Source organism: Saccostrea cucullata, unplaced genomic scaffold (genome assembly GCF_032062105.1).
Source record: "Saccostrea cucullata isolate Sc308-1 unplaced genomic scaffold, CSIRO_AGI_Scuc_v1 ctg1051, whole genome shotgun sequence".
Classification (NCBI taxonomy): Eukaryota; Metazoa; Mollusca; class Bivalvia; order Ostreida; family Ostreidae; genus Saccostrea; species Saccostrea cuccullata.
Window position 1 is genome coordinate 11,545 of NW_026934134.1, and position 23,025 is coordinate 34,569.

Here is a 23,025-nt window from a genome sequence, read left to right on the forward strand (position 1 = left end):
GATTTTGTTAGCTTATACAAGGTTAAATTAAGTTAAATGCTGCCTGCTGTTTTTCATACAAATTTTTTGACCTTTATTTACGTACTAAATTGTCGACAGTTATTTTCGGCTGTTTCCCGATCATGACAAGGACCACACATGCATTGTAACTAATTTGGCGAGCAATGCTCAACTCTGATGTTCTAGAGGTCTGTACTTGTATTGTTAAATTGACATTCGAGCCTTAACATTGCTGCTTTTATTGGTCTTTAGTATGTAAAGATGGATTTTATGGACAAACATGTGAAGAATGTGGGCACTGTAGGAATGGAACATTCTGCAACATCACCACGGGTGTATGTCCAGACGGTTGTGTGGATAATTGGGATGGATTATTGTGTGCAGGTAAGGCATTATGGTTGTCATAAAAAAGACATTTATTGTCAAAATAGTAAAATTCCGTGAACTAGTACTTGACAATGTGACCAAATTTCAAATGAAAACTATCCTCCTAAAAGTTTGCTCGGATGGTATGTATGGACATCACTGTAATGATAAATGTGGTAACTGTTTGGTAGGGACACAGAATCAGGGAACTGCGCATGAAAATTTTTTTCTCTTGCCGTTGCGCCGCGAGGGGATCCGGGTTAGAATAGGTCCTCAGTTCCCCCTTGCTTGTCGTAAAAGGCGACTAAATGGGGCGGTCCTTCGGATGAGACCGTATAAATCGCGGTCCCGTGCCACAGCAGGTGTGGCATGATAAAGCTCCCTTCCTGCTTAAAGGCCGTAAGTGCCGAGAATAAACCTAAATTTGCAGCCCTTCACAGGCAATGGTGACGTCTCTATATCAGTGAAATATTCTGGACAGGGACGTTAAACGGTATTCAGTCTGTCAATTAATCTTGGGGTTACTATGCAGAATGTATACATACCGCCATTTTCCATTCACTTGAACAAGACTCATTCGATCGAGTTTTTAGGGTTATGGTATATGTGCAATGCTCAACTCTGATGTTCTGGCGTTCTGTGCTTGTTTTGTTTAATGGACTTTTGAACCTTAATATTTATCTTTAGTATGTAAAGAAGGATTTTATGGACAAACATGTGAAGAATGTGGGCACTGTAGGAATGGAACATTCTGCAACATCACCACAGGTGTCTGTCCAGACGGTTGTGTAGATAATTGGGATGAATTATTGTGTGCAGGTAAGGCATTATGGTTGTCATAAAAAAGATATGGTCAAAATGTTAGAATTCTCCTGCACTAGTACTTGACGATGTGAACCAATTTCAAATAAAAGCTACCTTCGTAAAAGTTTGCTTGGATAATATGTATGGACATCACTGTACTGATAAATTAATAAATGTGGTCACCGCTGATAGGGACACAGAATCACGTGACTGCGTATGAAAATCTTTTTCTCTTGTCGTTGCTATGCAGAATGGATACATATCGCCATTTTCCATTCACTTGAACAAGTCTCATTCGATCAAGGTTTTAGGTCCAGAGTATATGTTTTTAAGCTCAGCTGAGCCGAATGCTTGAGTGAAGTTTTCTGATAAAAATTTACCCGTTGTCTGTCGTTATCGTAGTAATCTTTTTCACATTTTCAACTTCTTTTCATGAACCACTAAGCTAATTTCAATCGAATTTGCCACAAAACATCCTTTGGTAAAGGAAATTCAGATTTGCTCAAATTAAGGAACAAGTCCGCTTCTAAAAAGAGATAATTATGAAGAATGAATGTCAGCAGTCTCATTTAAAGTCATCATCTCGTACATTCTATTGGAGATACAATGATCTTGTTAGCTTATCCAATGTTTAATTAAGTCAAATGCTGACTGTTTTTTTTTTCATATCAATTTTTTTTACCTTTATTAACGTACTAAATTGTTGACAGATATTTTCCGTTATTTCCTGGTCATGACAAGGAAAACACATTCATTGTAATTTATTTGGCAAGCAATGCTCAACTCTGATGTTCTAGAGTTCTGTGCTTGTGTTGTTTAAAGGACTTTTGAGCTTTAATATTTCTCCTTTTATTTATCTTTAGTATGTAGAGAAGGATTTTATGGAAATACATGTGAAGAATGTGGGCACTGTAGGAATGGAACATTCTGCAACATCACCACGGGTGAATGTCCAGACGGTTGTATGGATAATTGGGATGGATTATTGTGTGCAGGTAAGGCATTATGGTTGTCATAAAAAAGATATTTGTGGTCAAAAGAGTAAAATTCTCTGAACTAGTACTTGACAATGTGAAGAAATTTCAATTCAAAACTATCTTCGTAAATATTTGCTCGGATGGTATGTATGGACATCGCTGTAATGATAAATGTGGTCACTGTCTGATAGGGACATAGAATCACGCGACTGAGCATGATAATGTTTTTCTCTTGCCGTTGCGCCCCGTGGGGATCTGGGTTACAATTGGTCCTCAGTACCCCCTTGCTTATCGTAAAAGGTGACTAAATAGGACAGTCCTTCGGATGAGATCGTATAAACCGAGGCCCCGTGTCACAGCAGGTGTGGCATGATAAAGATCCCTTCCTGCTCAAAGGCCGTAAGTGTCATGCATAGGCCTAAATTTGCAGGCCTTCACCAGCAATGGTGACGTCTCTATATTAGTGAAATATTCTGGAAAGGGACGTTAAACAGTATACAATCAATCAATCAATCTTGGCGTTACTATGCAGAATGTATACATACCGCCATTTTCCATTCACTTGAACAAGAATCATTCGATCGAGTTTTTAGGGTTATGGTATATGTATTTTAGCTCAGCTTAGCCAAATGCTCGAGTGAGGTTTTCTGATCAAAATGTACCCGTTGTCTGTCGTTATCGTCATAATCTTTGCACATTTAAAACTTCTTTTCATGAACCCCTCAGGCAATTTCAATCAAACTTGCCACAAAGCATCCTTGTGTTAAGTGAATTTAGATTTTTTCAAATGAAGGCCTATTCTAAAAGGAGATAATTATGAAGAATGAATATCAGGAGTCTCGATTAAAGGCATCATTTCGTACATTTGATTGGAAATAAAACGACATGTTTAGCTAATACAATGTTTAATTAAGTCAACTGCTGACTGCTGGTTTTCATACAAATTTTTTGACCTTTATTTACATACTAAATTGTTGACAGATATTTTCCGTTATTTCCCGGTCATGACAAGGAGCACAAAGCCATTGTAACTTATTTGGTAAGCAATGCTCAACTCTGGTGATCTAGAGTTTTGTGCTTGTTTTGTTTAATGGACTTTTGAGCCTTAATATTACTCCTTTTTTATATTTAGGATGGATTATTGTGTGCAGGTAAGGCATTATGGTTGTCATAAAAAGATATTTGTGGTCACAATAGTAAAATTCCCTGCACTAGTTCTTGAGAATGTGACCAAATTTCAAATTAAAACTATCTTCCTAAAAGTTTGATCGGATGGTATTTATGAACATCACTGTAATGATAAATGTGGTCACTGTCTGGTAGGGACACAGAATCACGCGACTATGCATGAAAATGGTTTTCTCTTGCCGTTGCGCCCCGTGGGGATCTAGGTTAGAATTGGTCCTCAGTACCCCCTTGCTTGTCGTAAAAGGTGACTAAATTGGGTGGTCCTTCGGATGAGACCGTATAAATTGATGCCCCGTGTCACAGCAGGTGTGGCACGATAAAGATCCCTTCCTGCTCAAAGGCCGTAAGTGCCGAGCATAAACCTAAATTTGCAGCCCTTCACCGGCGATGGTGAAGTCTCTATATCAGTGAAATATTCTGGAGAGGGACGTAAACAGTATACAATCAATCAATCAATCTAGCCGATGCTATGCTGAATGTATACATACCGCCATTTTCCATTCACTTGAACAAGACTCATTTGATCGAGTTTTTAGGGTTAGGATATATGTTTTAAAGCTCAGCTGAGCCGAATGCTCGAGTGAGGTTATATGATCAAAGTTTACCCCTTTTCTTTCGTTATCGTCGTAATCTTTTCACATTTTAAACTTCTTTTCATGAACCACTAAGGCAATTTCAATCAAACTTGGCACTAAGCGTCCTTGGGTAATGGAACTTAAATTTGCTAAATGAAGGAACAAGACCGCTTCTAAAAAGAGAAAATTTTGAAGAATGAATATCAGCAGTCTTGTTTAAAGTTATCATTTCATACATTCTGCTGGAGATAAAACGACCTTTTTAGCTTATACAATGTTTAATTAAGTCAAATGCTGACTGCTGTTTTTCATACAATTTCTCTGACCTTTTTTACGTACTAAATTGTCGACAGATATTTTCCGTTATTTCCCGGTCATGACAAGGAGCACACAGCCATTGTAACTTATTTCGCAAACAATGCTCAACTCTGATGTTTTAGAGGTCTGTGTTTGTATTGTTAAATCAACTTTTGAGCCTTCATATTGCTACTTTTGTTTAACTGTAGTATGTAAAGAAGGATTTTATGGACAAACATGTGAAGAATGTGGGCACTGTAGGAATGGAACATTCTGCAACATCACCACGGGTGTATGTCCTGACGGTTGTACGGATAATTGGGATGGATTATTGTGTGCAGGTAAGGCATTATGGTTGTTATAAAAAAAGATATATGGTCAAAATGGTAGAATTCTCTTCAACTAGTACTTGACAATGTGAACCAATTTCAAATAAAAGCTACCTTCGTAAAAGTTTGCTTGGATAATATGTATGGACATCACTGTAATGATAAATTAATAAATGTGGTCACTCTCTGATAAGGACACAGAATCACGTGACTGCGTATAAAAAAGTTTTCCTCTTGTCATTGCTATGCAGAATGTATACATATTGCTATTTTCCATTCGCTTGAACAAGTCTCATTCGATCAAGTTTTTAGGGTCAGAGTATATGTTTTTAAGATCAGCTGAGCCGAATGCTCGAGTCAAGTTTTCTGATCAAAATGTACCCGTTGTCTGTCGTTATCGTCGTAATCTTTTCACATTTACAACTTCTTTTCATGAACCACTAAGCTTATTTCAATCAAACTTGCCACGAAACATCCTTGGGTAACGGAAATTCAGATTTCTTCAAATTAAGGATCAAGCCTGCTTCTAAACAGAGATAATTATGAAGAATGAATATCAGCAGTCTCATTTCAAGTCATCATTTCGTACATTCTATTGGAGGTACAATGATCTTGTTAGCTTATACAATGTTTAATTAAGTCAAATGCTGACTGCTGTTTTTCATACAAATTTTTTGACTTTTATTTACGTACTAAATTATCGACAGATATTTTCGGCTGTTTTCCGTTTAGGACAAGGAGCACAAATCCATGTAACTTATTCGGCAAACAATGCTCAACTCTGATGTTCTAGATGTCTGTACTTGTATTGTTAAATTGACATTCGAGCCTTCACATTGCTCCTATTATTATTGATCTTTAGTATGTAAAGATGGATTTTATGGACAGACATGTGAAGAATGTGGGCACTGTAGGAATGGAACATTCTGCAACATCACCACGAGTGTATGTCCAGAAGGTTGTATGGATAATTGGGATGGATTATTGTGTGCAGGTAAGGCATTATGGTTGTCATAAAAAAGATATTTGTTGCTAAAATAATAAAATTCTGTGAACTAGTACTTGACAATGTAAACAAATTTCAATTCAAAACTATCTTGGTAAGTGATGGTATGTATGGACATTGCTGTAATGATAAATGTGGTCACTGTCTGATAAGGACACAGAATCACGCGACTGCGCATGAAAATGGTTTTCTCTTGCCGTTGCGCCTCGTGGGGATCCGGGTTAGAATAGGTCCTCAGTACCCCCTTGCTTGTCGTAAAAGGCGACTAAATTGGGTGGTTCTTCGGATGAGACTGTATAAACCGAGGCCCCGTGTCACAGCAGGTGTGGCACGATAAAGATCCCTCCCTGCTCAAAGGCCGTAAGTGCCGAGCAAAGGCCTAAATATGCAGCCCTTCACAGGCAATGATGACGTCTCTATATCAGTGAAATATTCTGGGCAGGGACGTTAAACAGTATACAATCAATCAATTAATCTTGGCGTTAGTACGCTGAATGTATACATACCGCCATTTTCATTCACTTGAATACACTACTAAGTCAGAAACGTACTGACATTCCCATTTTTTACTGATAAACTTAGACATTTACTGACAATGTGCTGTCGTTACTGAAAAACTTAGACAATTACTGACCTTTTTACTGCCGGTGCTGATAAACTTAGAAAAGTGCTGACAATCTTAGTCGGTGCTGAAAAACTTAGACAATTACTGACCCATTTACTGTCCCTGCTGAAAAACTTAGACAAGTGCTGACATTTACTGATAATTACTGTCCCTATTGTTCTCGCTCCCGGGGAGGCTGCAGTGGTGTGAAAATGACTGTGTGTTATACTTTGTATTTAAAAACAGTCTTATTTTAATTTTTGATGAAAAAAAATCCCTGACAGTTATTATTTTTTTTAATCTAAATATTATTTTTATCTGTAAAATAATTCAGAATATGAATTGAAATTAACTATGAGTAAATCAAGTTTAAATTTATGTGTTGAATATATCTATCCCTGTTCAATTAAAGAATTAAAATTAATTAATCATCAAGTTAATTTTCATCTAATTATTTCTTTGCAGACAGATATCTGACTTTAATATAAAGCCCCCCCCCCCCTGTTTTCACGATCGGAAAGTTGTATCAATTTTCTTTTCACAAACAGGACAGATGTCTCTTGTTAAAAAAGGAAATCTTCTAAATATTGAATAATTACTGATAGGTAATTCAGTTTCCTAATATTTTCGGACATATCTGTACAAGTCATATAAAATTTATTTAACGTGAAGCGGTCCCCCATCCAAGGGTTAAACAAGCTCGCCGTTGCTTAACTTGCCTGAAATAGAGGGAAACTCTACCGCATCACCAGAAAAGGGAGCTCACTAGCGAAGCAGTATAAGTTCCCTATATACTGTCCGCTACAATTATATACCCCTGTTTAAGATTTCCGGTTTCATTTGCTCATACGGGAGTTCCCCTATTGTACTATGCCTTGTTAATTTTGTCACTTAAAACATTATATCTAAATGAATGGTTGGTTGATCGATTACGCAGGGTTCATAAGTACTCAATATCTGTAAGTCCGAGACTAATAAATAATTATCAGACTAGTAATAAAAATTCATGTACTAGCAATTATAGTAATCTTACGGAAAATATTTATATTTACTAGGTCAGCGGTAAGACTAATATTAGCAGTAGCACCATTTTTCTCCAATATTTTTCTTCTCTCCCTCCCTCCCTCTCTCTCTCTCTCTTAAAGATACAAACAGTATTGACACTTTATGTTACTTAAATACTTGACAAGTGCTCCGTTTATTCACATTGCCGAGGGGGTTAGATCATTATTTAGTTTTTGAACTTAATTCTTAAGTATTTTTTAATCATGATTCAATTTTAACAAAAATATTACATGTTTCATAATTCCAATTTCCTCCTGTAGCTATAGGTGAATTGGAATTAATCTAATTTTATGGTGTTATGATGTTAACTTAATAAAAAGGCAGAGGGCGGACTTGTCTAGTATTATTTTACGAAGTAGTGAAATTGGAAGTCATTAGTCCGTTGAACCAGTGCTCACAAATATTTATTCCGAACCCTCTAGCATACATGTATAACCCCCCCCCCCCCCTTACACACATGTTACATGAAAAAATATCTAGTACACCGGTACTTGAATATGAATTTTATAAAAATGTGCAAGTTTTTGTGAATGATGCAAATTTCTTTGTCCATTTGATCAATTTATACCCGTAATCATTATTTATTTGATTCATGTTTCATTAACATCTTTCCTTTTCATAAGAGTAAGATTATTATTATAAGATACTAACTGTATGTGCCCATTATCTTCCGTGTTGAGTAACCATTCATCTCTCTCTTTCTCTCCCTCCTCTCTCTCTCTCTCTTTCTCCAAAAAATCAATATCGACCCAGGCAAAGTTTCAAATATATTTAAACTCCGGCTGTTTTCTTTTTACTGGCATAATATTCTGCATATAAATCGTGTTTGATTTTTAATTATTCTTAATTACTGATAAAAAGTTGAGGAAATATACTATGAACTATTTTTTACTTGATTTGATAATCAAACAAGTTCCTAACTCAACTGTCCCACACACACACTAACACGACTTAACAAAAAATATTAGGAATCAGTAATTTGTACAAAACTTTGGATGTAATGTATCCCTTCTCATATTTATTTTTGCTTAAATCTTTAAACAATTTGTGCCTTTCCCCGCTTGGTTTTTACATCAATCTTCTTTTTTCATTAATCGTTAATTTTTTCTTACGTCGGTATATTAAAAAAAATATTTATTTAATCTAAGAAGAGGTTGAAGGTTTGTAGATTGCATAATTATTTATATTACGTATGTGTTGGTGTTGAATTTCTCAAATTCAGACTGTCTTGAAGAAGAGTCTACCTGCATGTCGCCGTAATGTTGCGTAACTAACTTCCAGTGAAATCCGGCGAGTGGTCTTCTGTATAATGCTGTAGTGACACCTATTGTCTTCTTTACCCGCTACCGTACACACTCGGATCGCCTCAGGCGATTTCTTGTACACACAGGTGCTTCACCAAGTTTCCGATTGTATGTTGAATGCTTATGTAATTCGGCTGGATACTAGCTAAACGACTTGAATAATTTTTGACGAATAAAAAGCACAGTGTTACTGTAAAATCATGATACTGGTTTCGATACCGAACAAAGCTATGAAACGTCGATTTATTAAGTTAATTTAATATGTTTACTTTAATTAAATTTATTAATTTTTTTTACCTATACAGATAAAAATGAGTACAAACTAAACACGACAGTATTAATTGTGTGTTCTACTTAAGTAGAATAAATAAGTACATGTTCATCGTTCTACATTTAGTTCGCACCTGCTCCCCCCCCCCCATTTTAATTTGAAAAGAAACTAGATCCATGTGAACGTCTACCGACACTCTAATTGGAAAGAACATTGATATTAATTTCTATCAAAGTTTTGTTTCAGGACTATGCATAGACAAATGATGATAATATAAAATGTCATAGTTTTACATGTATTTGAATTAAAATAACACTTTCAGGTGGGATTCCAGAAAATCCAGATTCGAGAATCAGCTAAAAGATGTACATTATTTCAAAAGAATAATGCGGACAGTAACTAAATCAATGAATGTCAAAGGATCAATGATCAATCCAGGCCCCCTCCCCCTGCCCAATAAATAAAATTTAAAAAAATATATTTAAATCCCCCGTCTGTCTTTTAATTGTCGAGTGGTTTCTTCTTGCAAATGCATGGATTCGGGTATGTTTGACTGCACAAAAACAAATGTGGGCGCCCCCCACAAAATCAAAAATTTTACATCATATGAAAACTTTAACAAACGCCTTTCCTCAAAAGAGGGCACCCACGGCCTCACCGCGCGCTATGAGTTTATTAAAATTATTCAAACTAATTTAAATAAATCAAATTAAAATTGAATAAAACACATCTAGCCTAACAGTTTAATTCTTTAAATTAATATTAAAGAACGTCAGGGAGTTAATGTTAATTGAAAAAAAATAATATAAAATGCATGTCATGTAATAACATTGTTTTCTTATAAAAAGGAAAAGACCTCTGTAAAATTTCATATCTCACTACTAAACGAAGATTTTTATTCTATTTTAATTGCTTATCTTTTTGAAGGTTTTGAAATTTTATCCCTTCTCTTGAAAATATTTTTTCACAAATCAATTTTCTATAAATCGATCAAATAAGCTTCTTTTTTTTTCAAACACATCACCTGGACATAGTTAAAAATTATATGAAAAAACAAATAAATAAAATAATAATCTATGTTAAAATAAAAAAAAAAAATTCGAATCAATCAATTCAACACCATTGCAGCCTCCCGGAGAGCGAGAACAATAGGGACAGTAATTATCAGTAAATGTCAGCACTTGTCTAAGTTTTTCAGCAGGGACAGTAAACGGGTCAGTAATTGTCTAAGTTTTTCAGCACCGACTAAGATTGTCAGCACTTTTCTAAGTTTATCAGTACCGACAGTAAAAAGGTCAGTAATTGTCTAAGTTTTACAGTAACGACAGCACATTGTCAGTAATTTTCTAAGTTTGTCAGTAAAAAATGGGAATGTCAGTACGTTTTTGACTTAGTAGTGATAAGACTCATTCGATCGAGATTTTTGGGTTATAATAAACGTTTTTTAGCTCAGCTGAGCCGAATGCTCCAGACAAGTTTTCTGATCAAAATTTACCCGTTGTCTGTCGTTATCGTCGAAATCTTTTCACATTTTCAAATTCTTTTCATGAGTCACTAAGCCAATTTCAATCAAACTTGCCACAAAGCATCCTTGTGTTAAGGGAATTTAGATTTGTTCAAATGAAGGAACAAACCCGCTTCTAAAAAGAGATAATTAGGAAGAATGAATATTAGCAGTCTCGTTTAAAGGCATAATTTCCTACATTCTATTGGAGATAAAACGACATTTTTAGCTAATACAATGTTTTATTAAGTTAAATGCTGACTGCTGGTTTTCATACAAATTATTTGACCTTTATTTACGTACTAAGTTGTTGACAGAGATTTTCCGTTATTTCCAGGTCATGACAAGGAGTATTCATCCATTGTAACTTATTTCGCAAACAATGCTCAACTCTGATGTTCTAGAGGTCTGTGTTTGTATTGTTAAATGGACTTTTGAGCCTTAATATTGCTCCTTTTATTAAACTGTAGTATGTAAAGAAGGATTTTATGGACAAACATGTGAAGAATGTGGGCACTGTAGGAATGGAAGATTCTGCAACATCACCACGGGTGAATGTCCAGACGGTTGTGTGGATAATTGGAATGGATTATTGTGTGCAGGTAAGGCATTATGGTTGTCATAAAAAAGATAAATGGTCAAAAGGGTAGAATTCTCTTGAACTGGTACTTGACAATGTGAACAATTTCAAATGCGAGCTACCTTCGTAAAAGTTTGCTTGGATAATATGTATGGACATCACTGTAATGATAAATCAATAAATGTGGTCACTGTCTGATAAGGACTCAGAATCACGTGACTGCGTATGAAAATGGTTTTCTCTTGGCGTTGCTATGCAGAATGTATACATACCGCCATTTTCTATTCACTTGAACAAGTCTCATTCGATCAAGTTTTTTAGGGTCAGAGTATATGTTTTTTAGCTCAGCTGAGCCGAATCCTCGAGTGAAGTTTTCTGATCAAAATGTACCCGTTGTCTGTCGTTATCGTCGTAATCTTTTCACAATTACAACTTCTTTTCATGAATCACTAAGTTTATTTCAATCAAACTTACCACAAAACCTCCTTGCGTAAAGGAAATTCAGATTTGCTCAATTTAAGAAACAAGCCCGCTTCTAAAAAGAGATAACTATGAAGAATGAATATCAGCAGTCTCATTTCAAGTCATCATTTCGTACCTTCTATATTTGAGATACAATGATCTTGTTAGCTTATACAAGGTTAAATTAAGTTAAATGCTGCCTGCTGTTTTTCATACAAATTTTTTGACCTTTATTTACGTACTAAATTGTCGACAGATATTTTCGGCTGTTTCCCGATCATGACAAGGAACACACATGCATTGTAACTTATTTGGCGAGCAATGCTCAACTCTGATGTTCTAGAGGTCTGTACTTGTATTGTTAAATTGACATTCGAGCCTTAACATTACTCCTATTATTGGTCTTTAGTATGTAAAGAAGGATTTTATGGACAAACATGTGAAGAATGTGGGCACTGTAGGAATGGAACATTCTGCAACATCACCACGGGTGTATGTCCAGACGGTTGTGTGGATAATTGGGATGGATTATTGTGTGCAGGTAAGGCATTATGGTTGTCATAAAAAAGACATTTATTGTCAAAATAGTAAAATTCCGTGAACTAGTACTTGACAATGTGACCAAATTTCAAATGAAAACTATCCTCCTAAAAGTTTGCTCGGATGGTATGTATGGACATCACTGTGATGATAAATGTGGTCACTGTTTGGTAGGGACACAGAATCAGGGAACTGCGCATGAAATTGTTTTTCTCTTGCCGTTGCGCCGCGAGGGGATCCGGGTTAGAATAGGTCCTCAGTTCCCCCTTGCTTGTCGTAAAAGGCGACTAAATTGGGCGGTCCTTCGGATGAGACCGTATAAATCGCGGCCCCGTGCCACAGCAGGTGTGGCACGATAAAGCTCCCTTCCTGCTCAAAGGCCGTAAGTGCCGAGAATAAACCTAAATTTGCAGCCCTTCACAGGCAATGGTGACGTCTCTATATTAGCGAAATATTCTGGAGAGGGACGTTAAACAGTATACAATCAATCAATCAATCTAGCCGTTCCTATGCAGAATGTATACATACCGCCGTTTTCCATTCACTTGAACAAGACTCCTTCGATCGAGTTTTTAGGGTTAGGGTTGATGTTATAAAGCTCACCTGAGCCGAATGCTCGAGTGAAGTTTTCTGATCAAAAGTTACCCGTTGTCTGTCGTTATCGTCGTAATCCTTTACATTTTCAACATCTTTTCATGAACCACTAAGCCAATTTCAATAAAACTTGCCACAAAGCATCCTTGTGTAAAGGGAACTTAGATTTGTTCAAATGAAGGAACAAGACCACTTCTAAAAAGAGAAAATTATGAAGAATGAATATCAACAGTCGTGTTTAAAGTTATCATTTCGTACATTCTGCTGGAGATAAAACGACCTTTGTAGCTTATACCATGTTTAATTAAGTCAAATGCTGACTGCTGTTTTTCATACAATTTCTTTGACCTTTATTTACATACTAAATTGTTGACAGATATTTTCCGTTATTTCCCGGTCATGACAAGGAGCACACAGCCATTGTAACTTATTTGGAAATCAATGCTCAACTCTGATGTTCTAGAGGTCTGTGCTTGTTTTGTTTAATTGACTTTTGAACCTTAATATTGCTCCTTTTATTTATCTTTAGTATGTAAAGAAGGATTTTATGGACAAACATGTGAAGAATGTGGGCACTGTAGGAATGGAACATTCTGTAACATCACCACGGGTGTATGTCCAGACGGTTGTATGGATAATTGGGATGGATTATTGTGTGTAGGTAAGACATTATGGTTGTCATATAAAAGATATATGGTAAAAATCGTAAAATTCTCTTGAACTACTACTTGACAATGTGAACAAATATTCGTAACAGATTGCTCGGATGGTATGTATGGACATCACTGTAATGATGAATGTGGACACTGTCTGCCAGGGACATTGTGTGATAAATCAACAGGAGTATGTCCTAAAGGATGTAAAGAAAACTGGACCGGTCCTAAATGTGATGGTAAAACTTATACAAAATATAAGGACAATCAAATCGTATATGCAGTATATTTTTATGTGAGAAATATTATGAATGATTTTTAAAAAATCATTTTTGATTTATCAATTAATGAGTATTTTGAATTATCTATTTTGTATAGTGTATCGATTACTCATTGGATGTTATTTTAAATGACTATTTACAGGAATAAACTAGCCTGAAATAAGATGATTTCATGTATTTTACTTTTACTAAGTTTTATTTCTATTATGTGAATAATCGGATATTTTTGCAATTAAATGAAAAGAAATATTTTTTTTTGACGAAATCTTGCTTTTTAATTTTTTGTCGTGTTTTGGGGAAGTTTCTAGTTTGCTGTCCCCGGAATCACGCGACTGTTCATAAAAAAGTTTTTTCTCTTGCCGTTGCTATGCAAAATGTAAACACTCACTTTTACAAAACGCATTCGATAGAGATATTAGGGTTAGGTAATATGGTTTTTTGCTCAGCTGAACCGAATGCTAGATAGAGGTTTTCTGATCAAAATTTATCCGTTCTCTGTCTTTAGCATTGTAATCTTTTCACATTTTTATTTCTTCTCATTAACCACATAGCCAATTTCAAGCAAACCAGCTACAAAGCATCCTTGGATATAGGGAATTCAGATTTGTTCAAATGAAGGGACAAGCCCGCTTCTTAAAAGAGAAAATTATGAAGAATGAATATCAGCAATCTCGTTTAAAGTAATCATTTCGTACATTCTATTGGCCATACAATGACCTTGTTAGCATATAACCCTTAATTTAGTCAAATACTGACTGCCGTTTTTCATACAAAATTCTTTTACCTTAATTTACGTACTAAATTGTCGACAGATATTTTCCGTTGTTTCCCGGTCATGACAAGGAACACACAGCGATTGTTACTTATTTGGCAAGGAATGCTCAACTCTGATGTTCTGGAGTTCTGTTTTTGTATTGTGAAATTTATTTAACTTTAGTATGTAAAGAAGGATTTTACGGACAAACATGTGAAATATGTGGGCACTGTAGAAATGGAACATTCTGCAACATCACCACCGGTACATGTCCAGACGGTTGTATGGATAATTGGGATGGATTATTGTGTGCAGGTAACGCATTATGGTTGTCATATAAAAGATAAATGGTCAAAATGGTAAAACTACTAGTACTGGACATTGTAAACCAATTTCAAATCAAAACTATCTTTTTAACAGTTTGCTTGGATGGGCTGTATGGACATCACTGTAATGATGAATGTGGACACTGTCTGCCAAGGACATTGTGTGATAAATCAACAGGAGTATGTCCTAAAGGATGTAAAGAAAACTGGACCGGTCCTAAATGTGATGGTAAAGTTTATAAATGAAAAGACAGTCACATCATACATGTCATATATTTCTATGTGAGAAAGATTATAGATGACCTGTTATAAACAATATTTTAATTTTCAATGAATGATTTTTTTAATCATTTATTTTGTATTGTGTGTGGATTACTCATTGGATGTTATTTAAATGACTATTTACAAGAGTAAACTAACACAAAATAAGATTTTATGTACTTTACTTTTTGAATAAGTTTAAATTTTATTAATTGAAAAAATTGGACATTATGGCAATGAAATGAAAAAAAAAATTCTTTGACAAAATCTGGCATTTGTATATTTTGTCATGTATTGGGGAAGTTTCTAGTATGCTGGTCCCCAGAATCATTCGTATGAGCATGAAAAAGTTTATCTCTTGCCGTTGCTATGCAGAATGTAAACATAACGCCATTTTCCATTCACTTGAACAAAACGCATTTGATGTAGTTATTATGGTTAGAGTATATGATTTTTAGATCAGCTTAGCCGAATGCTCGAGTGAGGTTTTCTGCTCAAATTTACCCGTTGTCTATCGTTATTGTCGTAATTTCTTCTAATTTTCAACTTCTTCTCATGAACCACTAAGATAATTTCAATCAAACTTGCCAGAAAGCATCCTTGGGTAAAAGGAATTCAGATTTGTTCAAATGAAGGGACAAGCCCGCTTCTTAAAAGAGAAAATTATGAAGAATGAATATCAGCAATCTCGTTTAAAGTAATCATTTCGTACATTCTATTGGCCATGCAATGACCTTGTTAGCTTATACAATCTTTAATTAAGTCACATGCAAACTGCCGTTTTCCATACAAAATTCTTTGACCTTTATTTACGTACTAAATTGTTTTCCGTTATTTTCCGTTATTTTCCGGTCATGACAAGGAGCACAAAGCCATTGTAACTTATTTGGTAAACAATGCTCAACTTTGATGTTCTAGAGGTATCTGTTTCTCTCTTTTATTTAACTTTAGTATGTAAAGAAGGATTTTACGGACAAACATGTGAAATATGTGGGCACTGTAGCAATGGAACATTCTGCAACATCACCACGGGTGTATGTCCAGGCGGTTGTATGGATAATTGGGATGGATTATTGTGTGAAGGTAAGGCATTATGGTTGTCATTTAAATGATATAGCATAATCGTAAAATTCTCTTAAACTAGTACTTGACGATGTGAACCAATTTCAAATGAAAACTATCTTCGTAACAGTTTGCTGGAATGGAAAGTATGGACATCACTGTAATGATGAATGTGGACACTGTCTGATAGGGACATTGTGTGATAAATCAACAGGAGTTTGTCCTAAAGGATGTAAAGAAAACTGGACCGGTCCTAAATGTGATGGTAATGCTTATAAATGAAAAGACAATCACATCTGTCATGTCATATGTTTCTATGTAAGGAAGATTATAGATGACCTTTTATATACATTTTTGATAGTTTGAAGAATTAAATTTGTATAATCTATGATATAATCATTGAAAGTTATTTAAATGACGATTACCCGGTATTTAAAAGGGTAAACTAGCACAAATTAAGATCTATATCTTACTTTCTATATATTATTGTGTTTATTTCATATATAGGTTTTGTTGCAATTACCTAAAAATAAATATTCTTTGAAGAATTTTTACATTTTCATTTTTTGTCATCTATCGCAAATAAAAGATTACTTTAAGTTTGATCATATAGTGTGAGCTTTCCTATATTTACTTTCTATTCTGCTTAGCTATTTAATTATAATTTGGTTTTCAGAATGTCAAGATTATAAATACGGACCAAACTGTGCGTTTGACTGTGGTCACTGTAAAGACGACAAACCATGTTCTAAAGTTTCCGGAAAATGTGAAGCCGGATGTGTGACTGGATGGGCTGGGTTGTTTTGTTTGAAAGGTTTTTCAATCTTATCTTGTGATATTATGGAGATTATATAATTTTATGTTCAGAAGTCAATCTCCTATATCTTGAAGTAAAAGTCAAATTTATCGAAAGAAAAATAAAAAAAGAAATTTATAATCTATATTTATTTAAAGATTATTTATTTAAAGCAATTCTCAACTGTAATTTCAGAATCATCTTCAGCTAAAGAATTAAATGCAGGTTTGTTTAAATAAAGGAGTAGCTTAAATCAAGAATGTGAATTTTGTCATGTATAAAAAGAAACATATGGTCATGTATATTTAAAGGTAGAGATTATAGAATTTCATAAACAAAGCATTTTTTTTTATTACAGATGATGGTTTTTCAAATGTTTCAAATGCGGTTATATACATTGTTTCAACACTTGTTGTAGTAACCCTTATATATGCAGTGGTAAGGTTGGTATACAAGAAAGTTAAACGGGAACACCAAGAAAGTATACCTGGAAAGCTTTACGATCAAATAGCTGAAACGATCTCCAATCCAACATATCAAAAGATATTTTCCAAATCGGACAGTTCTCATTATCAAGAAATGCATCTCTACAGCAATGACGAATTCTCTCGAGAAAAATAATTCCGTGAACTCAGCATGGCTTTTTTAAGCTTGTTAACGTCCGTGTTTATTAGAAATTTGTTTTATAACGACGATAAATTGGTTTTTTATGATCTGTTTTTCAATATTCATTTAGATATTTACGAATATATCATTCTTTTTTCTCTTGAATGTTTACATTATTTTCAGTTGGTAATGATACGAAATTACTTCAGACTGCTTTTGTAATATTTGATGAAGAATTAACCTTGAATCAAAGTTAATGCAAATTAACAAGGGATTTTTTTTATTTTCCGTGTTATATATCGTTACATTGATTCCCATATATCCATCATTCCCTACTTTAACAATGATTTTGGGTAGGATATTCAATAATTAGTTCAGATGGTTTTTCTGTTTTATCACGTAATACTTTCTACGTCATTTTTATTTATTATTAAATGATGATTACTCAACGGCTCTTTATTTTGATATAAATATGAAAAACAAGTGACAAAATCGAACCATTTATTTTAAAGTGTTTCATGTGCAAAAGTATACTGATGTATTCAAAAATATGAAAGAATGTTTAGAAAGAATTTGGTTTTATATATATATATATACTTTTTAAAGAAAAATGCCTGTTTGTGTGACAATATCTATAATAATTTAGTTATATAGTACAAAACGTAAACACTGGAATGGACGAGAACGGAAGATGTCAAGGCACACGGTGATTTTATTGCAATTCAGCAATTTTCTCTGAATCTTTAAAAGTGTAACCAAGAAATCACAGGCTAAGCATTGTACAGAGAAACCAGCAGTACATTAATTACACAGAGCCCCGTAAGATCATTTTGATAACTGTACACGTCATTGTTTATCATCAATACATACAATGAATAACAAACATTTTTGTGACGATATGATGCTACAAATTGGCCGTATAGAAAATAGAACAAAGGATATAATAAACTTCAAATGTGTATTCATAAGGATAATGCAGTAATTGAATTGGAACTGCTTTATTTGTTTAGGAATATAGCCATCCGATCGAATTAAATTACTGTCTAAGGGAAAGTTTTTACCCTTGCATTGTTTTGGGATACATTAACGTCTGATTACTATCTTTTCAAAAGCAATAGTTTACATGTGTAATGAAGGATGTGCATTGTGAATACACTATGGATTCACGCTACTGTCTAACTAAAGTGTTCATGACTGATCTGTCTTCACAAGTTACAATGTTTTCCTTGTTTCAAATGTCAGATAATTTCAGGTTGCAGGATGACATATTTTCATTGTTCGTATTTTTTTATGAAAGAAAAAAGAAACAAAATTCATAATCTATATTATTTAAAGAGATACAGAGAGATACAGATAAAAACAGATATGATCCAGATATGTTTAAAACATAAAACATAGTTCATAAACGTTTTATCCAGTTTTTCCAGGTCCAGGGGAAGCAAATCGAAAGTTATTTCAGATTCCCTATAAATCAAACTTACATTATGCATTTCATTTTGATTGTTTATAATATGGCGCTTCGGGTCGCGGCGATCAATTACCACAGGGCCCAACAATCAGCAATCAATACAACGAATGTGACGACCCAAATCGGGCGGTTCAAGCACTGGGTACCTCACCAATTCTATAATCAATCAAATTCAATCAATCAATGGTTAATCAATCAGTCGATCAATACCTTTGATATCCATAATGTTGGCAGTGTTAAATGCTCTTGGCAAATATCCTAACACTGAAAGTTTTGTCCAAACGAGACTTTCAAATCCAAACATATAAAACTGCTATCATTGGCAAATAAACATTGTAAAAACAAACTCCGCATTGTAAAATGATACAAGAATTTTAAAAAAAAGTGAGTAAGTGTATGTCCAAACCTGCCAGAGGAAATTTCACCAACTAATTCCCTGAAGGAAATGCCACTTTGTGGCTGTACAATTTCAATCACACCTTGTCATTTAATTTGACAATTTAAAAATTATGCATGTGACATTAAAAAAACATGACAAATTGAGACGACCCCAAACAAGTAAACAAATCTGAGGTGAGATATAAAAACCAGATCTTGACAACTGTGGAAACTGACCAACTGAATGCTTAATATCAGAAATATTATCACCATTGACATCATTGTCATCTACGGTAAGAGATACCTTGTACAATTTCCTAGACATGCTCCAGGTGCTCTCTTGCCCTTATTTTTTTAAACTATTTTTTTAACTATTCTTTAACTATTAAAGGGTAAAGAAATATGTCAATATAGTGGAAAATAATTTAATTCATCTGATGTGGCCCTTTTTCTCGTTATTCTTCTCAAAGGATTTGTTGAATGTGATTTAAAAGGCAACGCAGTAAATTATTTGTTAATACTTATCATGCACAATTAGTGAATAAATATAAAAGATGAAAATAAAACTCACCAGAAGAGAATATAAAACAGAAAACAGAGGACGTTAAACTACACTATAGGCCTATCACCGAAAGTGAGCATGAATAAAACCCGTAATATTTGATAGCATGTATGCATTTAATTTATGTGATTTAATTATTTACTGAGGATTAAATAATTTTAAAACAATGCAAATAAAGATTATATACTAAGAGAGGCAACTAACCTACATGTGTTTAGAGTTCATGCAGCATCTTATATTTATATAAATTTTAAAAAAGAGGAAATTGGTTTGGTAATATTTACTACAAAAATATAGTAAAATCCAATGACATATCAATAAAATTTCATCGAAATTTATCCAAAATCAATCCATATCTGAATTTAAAAGTTATTGCGTCTTTTTTTCCACTTATTATTTTATAGTTCTTACATATATTATTTCATGTATACTATGTGACAATTAACTTGACATTAAAATGCGCTTCAGATAGATGCATGCACATGTGAGCATAGACAATCAAATACTAGTAACGGAAATAATCCATATCCAAATGCCTTTCTTAGTAATTATCACAATCATCTTTAAAGATATACTGTCCTGAACACCTAAAACAAATTGACAAAAATCGTTCTTGTAGCCGGGAATATGGTAATGGCTATTGTCAATAAAAGGAGTTATCGTTCGTAGCAGGAGGCAACTTATACAGCCGAAGGTTGATCGTGCAACCCTGTGGGTAACTATTTTTTTGTATTTTAGATCATCTATGAAATAAGTAATTTGTTATTTGTGTACTACAAGTACATGTGTACAATGCAGTGCTTGATATATCGATCGTTGCTAGCCATTTACCATTATATTTTTGTCTAATAAGTATTAAATTAAAATTAATAGAATATATGTGTATTTAAAAATGCATTACACTGTATCGTTAACTTCATTCTTTATATGTTAAATATATATATATACATTGGTTGGGAAAAAATCATGAAAGAGCAAATGAGATAGCTTTACTGAAAAAAATGCTGGTAGATAGACATTAAATACGTAAGGTAAGGATAGGTTGAAATAGTTCTGTAGCTGGTACAGAGAGAGCTTTGGATGCAAAAACCGGTAATGAAGCCAAGAATAATGCCCTTGTATGATTTTGGATATTTGCAGTGAAACGTCTGAAAAATCATGAAAAGAGAACTTTCTGAAATTTGGAACATCTAGGTATATCTCCTTACAACATTTTTGTCATGTGAAAAGGATCTCTTTAATTGATTGCAGCAAAATATTTTGAACATTATTTATCCAAATAGAATAACGCTTTCACCTTTGTATCTTTGAGGTATATTTGAGTTATATATAGTATAATTGGCTCAACAGGTTTCCACTCATGAACCAATAAAATTACTATATCAAGTGCAATATTAAAATAACATCTATGCAATTTAGGCCACCGAATTACCAATATAACCACTTCGACGTCAATTCATTCATAATGAAATGATGAGTCAATGAAATGCCAATATATTGGCCTTAACAAAGGCCCCTGTTGACCCCAGATTCTGTGCCATCATTTGGCATTCATCGTTGAACAAACAAATTGAGCTTCATTTGTCTAACGTTGGTCCAACACATTGATGATGATTGTGCGTGAAGTAATATTTTTGTATAGAATATTATACAAAGACATCGTACATGTCCAATATTTTATCATTCTGATATAACTGATTTCTTAGTGATTGGTTGTAAAATGATAACTAATTATAGTACTCAATGTTTTACTCCTTTTAAGAGATTTAGCTGCAAATATTTTACCAAGGATCTCTACAAGAATCAAAATAAATGTTTTGTATATGTAGTACTTTATCATTTAAAATACGTTTCAATCTATTTATATAATTAGTCTCACGTCTTACTTCTATATAAAAAATCGATAATAGATGATTGTTATCTCATTTGTGCATTTATATTTTAACTGTGGTTGGTTGATTGATGGCGCTGACTTTTTTTAACTGCTTCGCTCTTGAATTTAATTGTGGTTCGTTCACTACTTTAAACGGCATATTTTAAGTATGTCTCGTGAAAATATACTTATACTTTTTGCTTTTAAATAAGCATGACAGATACTAAAGACTTATGAGCAAAGCATCGTTTTGACGTCACAATGACAAGAAATCGTCAAAGTTATTAAACATTGATGTAATATATTGATTTTACGACTGCGTTTAATGAGCATTTGAAGTGAAATTGAATTCCTATTGTATCTTCAAAATAAATCAAATACATTATATGATGCAAAAATAGTAGATAAAGGTATAAAAATCTTATGCATGTACATTTCTTCATATTAAATTTAATATGTTTTTTTTTTGCATATGAAAGGAATAGAAATCTATGGCATTTAAAATACTAAAAGCACCATAACAGGAAAAGAAGTCAAAAGGTTGGAGCATGCATTGTCGTCAAAATCATTGCCCGCAGAGGAAGTGCGTCATCATCAGCGAAAAATCAAAAGAAATCACTCTCGCATTGAGCAGTAATTATTAATTAGCTCTTCCATTAATTGTAGCTTACACGAGAATAACACATCGGTTTTCAAATATGAAGCCCATTTGCAGTCAACACAAGGATGAAGAAAGTATAAAATTATAGTGAACTGAGTAACAAGTGTTACCGCGTTATGAAAATTTGTCTGCACACACCGATGTACGTTTGAGTCTATATCTTTATGTTTTTCTCTATCCTAGTCTAGGTTCAATGCTTTATTGCTTTTTTCTGGTATTTTACACTCAACCTGATCCAAGTATAAAAATGAAAAATCCGACATCTTCTGTGACTTCGGAGCACAATTTGCAATGATTCTGAAATGCTCTAAGCGTTTTGAAAAATGGACAGTTGCTATTAAATATTTTATAAAATAGTGTTGTGCTTTGTATGCAACATGCATAAATAGTTGTATGTGTTTGATTTATTTTAATATTCAGGGTTTTCTGACTTATCAGATAGGGAATGAATAGTAAAGGAAAAATCGATATGCGTTTCGCAATTTAAACTAAAAACTTTTTTTTATCTTATCAGCGACACGGAATACCAAAATTAGATCCTATAATATGAGTAATGCGGAAGTTTTATATTAAACAAAATGATGTCTGTCGAGACATTTCTGATTCTCGGAGTCCTACCTTTCTCACCTATAGATGGCTTTGGTAATGTAACTTATATTAATATTGACAAGGACTTAGTTTTGACATGTAGGTGTTGATTACATACATTCTATTTTTATGCCCCAGAATGTATTCGGGGTGTACATTGTTTTAATCCTGTCTGTCTGTTTGTCTGTTTATCTGTTTGTCTGTTTGTCTCTCTGTTGTCAACTTCAACCTTCGCCATAACTTTTGAACCGTTAGATAGAGACTTCATTTTTGGTATGCGTACTCCACTA

At 33.8% G+C, this 23,025-nt stretch overlaps 1 protein-coding gene across 1 annotated transcript; it reads left to right on the plus strand.

Annotated features, from left to right (window-relative positions):
• The first annotated feature begins 4,470 nt into the window (after window positions 1-4,470).
• LOC134240000 (multiple epidermal growth factor-like domains protein 10) lies at window positions 4,471-16,873 on the plus strand. The gene is made up of 12 exons (XM_062722125.1): window positions 4,471-4,548; window positions 5,399-5,530; window positions 10,761-10,892; window positions 11,742-11,865; window positions 12,996-13,127; window positions 13,224-13,358; window positions 14,338-14,469; window positions 14,575-14,709; window positions 15,693-15,824; window positions 15,934-16,068; window positions 16,480-16,617; window positions 16,795-16,873. The coding sequence occupies exons 1-12, from the start codon at window positions 4,471-4,473 to the stop codon at window positions 16,836-16,838; spliced, it is 1,449 nt and encodes a 482-aa protein (XP_062578109.1). The 3' UTR covers window positions 16,839-16,873.
• The last annotated feature ends 6,152 nt before the right edge of the window (window positions 16,874-23,025 follow it).

Bases quoted from the DNA above. Each gene is read 5' to 3' on its own strand.
- LOC134240000 (XM_062722125.1), top strand. From the start codon at position 4,471: ATGGAACATTCTGCAACATCACCACGGGTGTATGTCCTGACGGTTGTA. The intron at 10,893-11,741 runs GTAAGGCATTAT...ATTGGTCTTTAG, and splicing joins GAATGGATTATTGTGTGCAG to TATGTAAAGAAGGATTTTAT. The intron at 16,618-16,794 runs GTTTTTCAATCT...CTGTAATTTCAG, and splicing joins TGGGTTGTTTTGTTTGAAAG to AATCATCTTCAGCTAAAGAA.